The 6,876-nt window shown below is 39.3% G+C and overlaps 1 protein-coding gene across 1 annotated transcript; it reads right to left on the bottom strand.

Moving 5' to 3' along the window:
- Positions 1–2,012: 2,012 nt before the first annotated feature.
- cryba2b (crystallin, beta A2b) lies at positions 2,013–3,972 on the bottom strand. Its single transcript, XM_035676840.1, has 4 exons — positions 3,815–3,972; positions 2,705–2,846; positions 2,463–2,605; positions 2,013–2,184 (listed from the first exon to the last, which is right to left on the bottom strand). The coding sequence occupies exons 1-4, from the start codon at positions 3,970–3,972 to the stop codon at positions 2,037–2,039; spliced, it is 591 nt and encodes a 196-aa protein (XP_035532733.1). The 3' UTR covers positions 2,013–2,036.
- Positions 3,973–6,876: the final 2,904 nt, after the last annotated feature.

Raw genomic sequence — 6,876 nt, 5'->3', positions numbered from 1 at the left:
CTCTGGTAAGTACCTCTGGTCAGTGATTAGCATGAGGCAAGAAGGTTTGACAAAAAGAAAAAAAGAAAAATATAATTACATAAAACCATCAGAAAAGTGCTACTTTGTTGCTACTTATTGAGCTCAGTCAAGTCAGAATCTGATGTTAGCTATCCCAGTAGTAGTGTGCAAGTAAAACTGATGTATAAACTTAACATATGTTACACCTAGTATAAATCTAACATACAAACATAGATCAAGAGAGTGTTACACTGGTCATTTGCCTATAGTTATGTAATGGTAAGCCCTACAGTGGCCTATGTAGTCATTTAGTGACCATATAGATGTAAACATTCAGACTAAATAGCATCACTTCATCTGTTTAAAACATTTCTCCGTTTTAAAACCTACTGTGACTCATTTCAGTGAAGAAATCAATCATAACACCCACATTAAATTCTAGCTGTCATCAAGACTCAATGCAAAGTTCCTCTGTAAAGCCTTTAACTTACCTGCTCTGCTCTGAATGGTGTGGCCAAAGTACCAGAGTGTGCAACTTACTAGACTCCCCAAGTGTCACTCCCCTATAAGCCACGCTGCAGCTGCTTTAATCAGTCTGTAGAGGAATGTATATTTGAGAAAGGTGTGTGTACATGGTTATACATTTATTAAAAGATCCTGGTTTTTTGGGTGTGGGACTGTAAGCCGGTGCAGGCTTGTGGGTGTGTAACACGGAATCCCACGTCCTGGACCAACAGGAGTGTGTGTGGAGGTAAACACACTCCAGGATCCCGGCGTGTGACTGTAAGATAAACATGGTGTCTCATTAGAATAAACAAACAAATGCTTCTAAGCTACCAGACATTTATGAGGTAGTTGTGCGCAAGGATGTAATGGGGAACATGTTTTTTTGTAAATCAGAGTTTATTTCAGAAATAACATAACCTGTCTGGTACTTCTTGTATATATAGTGTTCAAAATACAAAAATAGGGCCTCTCTCTGAAGTGGGATTTTTCACTAGTTGCAGCTTTAAAATCTTGCCTGACTGGTCTACGTAGCCTTACTACATCTATCACTAGCACCTTTGTGAAGATATAATAAGGTAATCAGTAAGGGTTAGGGATAATGGTTTTCACTTGGGTTAAACTAATCAATGTAGATACTATGTACAAGTAGTAATATTTTTAATATTAAAGGTCCAGTGTGTAACATTTAGGAGGATCTATTGGTAGATATGGAATATAATATGCACAGGTATGTTTTTCATGAGTGTATAATCACCTGAAAAAAAGAATTATTGTGGTATTTTATTTGATCTGATATGTGTTTGTTGAGAACTTTATTGGCAACTAGACAGTGTTTCAACTTGGTCAATTGGATTAGCTGTTGCTTTTCCTTCAGCTTCTCACTTTACGGGCCATTTTGGCAAAAAGTGATTGCAACAGTCGAAACACAAATAATAGAAACAAATGTGTTCTCGTGCTCTTGTTTATTTAAAAGGAGAATACAGTCTGACAAGAACAATATTACACATCCTAAAGCCTAACAGAGAGATTTGAATCAAATCTTTCCATGGTCACTAAAAGGCTAAATATGTCCTTTAAATAAATACAAAGCAAAAACTATCTCTGATAACAGCCTGGTCTATGAAGCTAAAAGAGAATAAGGGGCTCTGATTTTGCAGTGCTTGTGCACTTATGCCATGGCTGTCATAACCAAGGTGCAGAATGATTGATAGCTCAGTGTAGCAGATCATTGCTCTTCTGAGGTTTTCATATTTATTCATTTAATTAGAGTGATCATTTTTATTGTAAAAAAAAAAAGGAATGCCGACAAACAGACTCTAGTTTTGAAGAAAAGCCTTTATTTCCTATATCAAGAACATGCTTTAGCATGGTAGAAGAAGTAGGTACTTAGATATCCATACATGCAGAGCCACAGAGTGATAGAAAGAGTTTGTCCGTCTACTGTTCTGTGACAGCGGTCTGTCCAGGGGTTCAAGTTGAGGAAGGGGTTCAGGGAGAGTTTTTTTGGGTCAGGCAGGCAGAGTGGAGGCTTAGTGCTGGATCCTACGAATGGACTGCACCTGGTTGGTGTGAGCCTGGGTGCTGTACTCATTGTAGTTTCTGTACTCGCCTTGGTGTCTGTCTCTCTCCAGGATGTACTGGTAGCCACGGTAACCAGGGAACTGGTAGGCCACCCAGCTGCAGAGAGAGAGAGGGGGGGATGTGGAGTCAAGGTCAGATCAAAGAATAGAATATATCATTTAAATAAACATATATCAACTATTGGACATTTTCTCCATATTACATCCATTCAGATCAGGTTGATAGGTTGTTTCCAAATAGCAAAAAAATATTTATATTCTGTGTTTTGACTAAAAGTACATCTATAAGGAAACACAAAGTCGGATGGTGATCGGGTGCTTAAAAAGGGAGAGACAAGAGACACAAATAAATAGAGGGTAATATGTATAACTTACGCTCCGGAGTTGACTTTGATAGAGGGCACCTCCTTGCTGCACCATCCCATGGCCTGTAGGGAGGGGTAGTCATCGCACATCTCAAACTTACGGCCCTGGAAGTCCTCACACTCGTACATGGTCACCTTGCTGTCACTGTGGTTCTGCAGAGACAGAGAAAAAAGGGAAGTAAGACACTTGTAGCAGCAGACAGAGGCTGACTAGTAAACAGAGAAAAGATGAGAGGGATGAATGTAACTTACAGCGCACTTGATGGGTCTGAAGGAAAGCATGTGCTCGGTTCTGTAGCTGCTGTTTCCGCTCCAGGCCTCGTAGCGAGGGTAGTCTCCCTTCTCCAGGATAAACTGCTGTCCCTGGAACTCTGGATACTCATAACCCACCCAGCTAAACAGTGGAAAGATGTGAAGAGACAAGGAAGGAAAAAGAAAATACATTTTGGGGTTTAATGAGCAGAGAAGACCTGAAATATCTGGAAATAAATTTATAAAATACAGACATAAACCAGTTACAAACCACAAAGTGCAAAGTAGTTTTAGTGCAACAACTATGAAACTGCCATTTTCATTAAACAATAGAGTCCAACGCCCACAGAATGGCCTCGAGTGAAAACAGCATGCAGCCTCCTTTGTCAGTGAACATAAAGCAAACATTAAATAATGCTGCTCCTGCCTGCACCGCTACTGCTGCTGCTACACCCAGGGCTTTTTATCTGATCGCCAGTCAGTCAGTCAGCCATTCTGGCTCACAGCCGGCAGCTGCACACAGCCAACTCATATCACAACAGGGTTACACTTGAATGCACGCACACACACACACACACGATACATGCCAACTAGCAATGCAATAACACTGTAGGCTGTAATTGATGTTTTTTGTTACTCTGCCTTTTTGATTAGAGTCTGTGTGTTGTGAGTTGTGTGTGCTTTAATCAGACTTTTTCAAGCAGATAAAATTAGAATTGTAAGAGAAGTGAATAATATGATTTGTTAGCAGCAATGTGTATTTGATGAAATATTTGAGGAAGACTACAGAACTTGTACGGCAAAAATTAAACTCACTCCAAATGTTACTCTAACAGTACTGATGCAGTTCTTTTATATAATAGATAATAATATAAAATCTTTATAGGGTTTAAAAGAGTTTTCTAACTAGAATATTCTAACTAGAATATAACAAATGATTGACTCAAATATGCCCTCATAAAGATGTCAGAATATGAATATTAACAAACAGGTCAAGAGGTGAAATGGAGGGGTTTCCATGGAAAATACAGAATTCATGGATAGATGGAGAGACCACAGGAGGGAAACAGAAATAGGAGATTCTGAAGAACACAAACAAAGTGGACTTACGGTCCATTCTCAACCTTGATGGAACGGATCTTGTTGAAGCCCCTCTCCATGATGTTCTGGCACTCCAGCATGAACTCACAGCGCTTTCCCTGGAAGTTCTCCTCCTCCCAGACTGTGATCTTGAACTGGCCCATCTGCTCCATCTGTTGAGTGTTCATGGCTGCTGTTCTCCCTTAGGGGTTACTCTCTGAACAAGGTAGTTTCAAAAAGGTTCAGGGTTAATAGGTGGAAAATCAAAATCTGAGCAAAATCTGCATGTCCTGAGAAGGTATAGCAAATAAAGTGAAAAAAGAACAAATGTTTCCAGAGAGCAAACTTCCTGAGCACCATTAGGTCATCTTGATTAAAAAAGATACAGGCAATCAGACCAGCAGATGCTGGCATTTATTTAACTCAACTTATAGCTTCAATCAAAGTACCTGTTAATAGGGTAAAGTATACTATTGCACCTTTACTCTGGAAATTAATATCCGTCACTGTCCAAAGGCATGACAAGAAGGGAAAAAATTCCACATTGATATTTTTTCCATCTGTCCACATTGCAGATTGGCGTTTCCATTGAGGAGGTTCAGTCAAGAACCATAGACATGCCTCCATCCTCCTGATATTAATGCCACAACAGCAAGCTACATTTCTATAAGCAATAGCTTAAAAGCAGTAAACTCTGTCTTCCCTACAAAATTGATCATTTCTACCAAGAGTTGCTAACCATCCACAGAGCAATTTAGTAGCCCAGTAAAAACTGGTTTGAGAAAAATGTTTGTATGATGTTTACAGGCCGAATACAAGCACACCAGTAAGGCATCATCTTGCCAGCTTTCCCTGTTAAAAGGGCTGCTGAGGTAGAAACCAGTTCCCCCTAAAAGCAACAGCATGAAGTGGCTTCCATGTTTTTACTTCCTAGCGAATCAAGTCTCATTTAAAGAGCATCCACAGCTGTCTATCTATCAAATACACAGAGTGGGCAGCATCTTGGTAGCTGTTGGGCTCCACCCCAGTACACATAGCTGTCCCCTGATTGCAGTTTCTTAGCTGAGTCTGAGGCAGTGTGTTGATATACTTACAGACAGTACTGAGGTGGGACAGATCCAGTATAATCAATGTCGGGGAAGAGACCCTCGCCTGTGTTTTTATAGGGCCGGGCCCCCTGGACCTGCGCCACTCCATTTGCCCAGCAGCCTTGCACACTCAGCAGCTGAGCGGGCCGGCTGAAAGGGCAGCATTAGCCTCGTGCTTTGTGGAGGCTCCACAGCACCATTGTCCCCAGAGCCCCAAACTGACTTAGTCATCAATATGGCAGCCATGGTCAGAGGCAACCTGACCCAGGACTATACAATGGTAACGCACTGACACAACAGTTTGATTGGTGTGGCAGGATAATAGACACATTCTGGGAGCTTATCCCCCCTCTCTCTCTTTCTCTCCCTCTCTGCTGTAGGTAAACTGGATCCAAAACTAGAGGTGGGAAAAGGGCCCAAGGCATTCCACAAAGTGAGTACAATGACATGAGCCAATTTCATCTTGAGGGCATCCTTGTCTCCTTCTTTTCCAATGACTGATCTGGAAGGTCAACTGGATGAACTTCTGTGGTAAAAAGCTACATCAGTAGTGGTAACTTTCTGACCAGAACCGAAGGAAAATCTGGTCTATACTTAGTTGTACCCACATTTATACATAATAGTTTAGCAATAAAATGAGGAGCACCATTCCTCAAATACACAGTATGCTGTGTCATAGGGCTCATGAGTATTTAATAGCATATGCTCTGTAGCATGTTTTTTCAGCATTCTCCTGTACTCTGGATATATATTGTAAATGTGTGAAGAAGAACAACATTTCATTGTAAGAAACAGGAAAGAATAGGCTTTTAACAAAAATAATCATGATATTTAAATATCAGGGCTGAGTGACTTTTAAGATTTTGGGTTTATGGAGACAGATATAACTACTAATACTGCATATTTCAATATTTCAAGTTGTATTTGTTTCTATTCAAATTAAGCTTTTTTAGCTTAATACCAATTTTAAAAGTTCAATTATATTTTTCAACTATCTAAAAAACAGGTATATTACAGATGTCTCTGAACTCAAATAGTTATATCCTTTAAAGCTTTTGCAAAAATAAGTAACATGAATAGGTTAAATGTTGAACAGTATCAGTCACAACATTAATAGGCCAGTAAATTAAATTGAGAATGATAGTAGGTTCCAATACAGTGTTTTTAATTACATTTTAGCTGCTGATAAAGATCACACTGGGACTTCTGACATCATGAATGAAAACCTTCTCAGTCGTGTATTGTTCTGTCCTTCTGTGTGCTTATTCATTTTCTGTTGTTCTCTGACCTTGTGTAAAGTCAAAATTTAATTCCTATAAAATAATATGACATATGATTATGACAAAACATTTTATTTATATATACTATAATTTAGTGTGCAGTGATAAACTGTAACTCCATAGCTGATACACTGGTAAACCATCAATTTACAATATCAGTGAATCATATTTACAATTTAAAAATCCAACTTTCCTTGTCTGAGTGAGCACAGATTTGTTTGTTTGTTTTTCAAAACCTGTTATTTCATCTTGCACATTTTGTAATTTCTCAATACACCAGCCCTACCATACTATCAACAGTGTTGGATTAGAAAAGTGGATTTTGTATTTTCCTTCATCATTGGTGACATCTTGTGGCAAATATATTTATTACACCCAGGTTGGCAACAACTTGAAAAACCGGTCTGCTCTTTTTAAAAAAGTACTACTATTACTTCTAATAATAATGGTTCATTGTCATAGGACTGAGAAAGTATGTAAAGCCCCAGAAACATATATGATAGCAACACAGTAATAAAGCTACAGGAAATGTAGGGTAAAGGACTTGGCTTGTGTCTCTGTGTGTGTCTGTGTATTGTGTGTTCCACCTGTGGGCATGTGTGAGCTGTTTACTTGTATGAACAGCTTTCTCATTGTTTTCTGTTAACCCATTCATTGTTCGTTCTCTCCACATGTGTGTGTCTGTGTGTGTGTCACCCCTGCTTTCCCCCCAGAGCAGGTGATG

This window comes from Morone saxatilis, unplaced genomic scaffold, assembly GCF_004916995.1.
Source record: "Morone saxatilis isolate NCDOM2014 unplaced genomic scaffold, NCSU_SB_2.0 Contig5, whole genome shotgun sequence".
NCBI classification, from domain to species: Eukaryota; Metazoa; Chordata; class Actinopteri; family Moronidae; genus Morone; species Morone saxatilis.
This window is presented reverse-complemented; position numbering and strand designations above follow the sequence as displayed.

Bases quoted from the DNA above. Each gene is read 5' to 3' on its own strand.
- cryba2b (XM_035676840.1), bottom strand. From the start codon at position 3,972: ATGAACACTCAACAGATGGAGCAGATGGGCCAGTTCAAGATCACAGTC. The intron at 2,847-3,814 runs GTAAGTCCACTT...TCCACTGTTTAG, and splicing joins ATCAAGGTTGAGAATGGACC to CTGGGTGGGTTATGAGTATC. The intron at 2,185-2,462 runs GTAAGTTATACA...CTCTCTCTGCAG, and splicing joins ATCAAAGTCAACTCCGGAGC to CTGGGTGGCCTACCAGTTCC.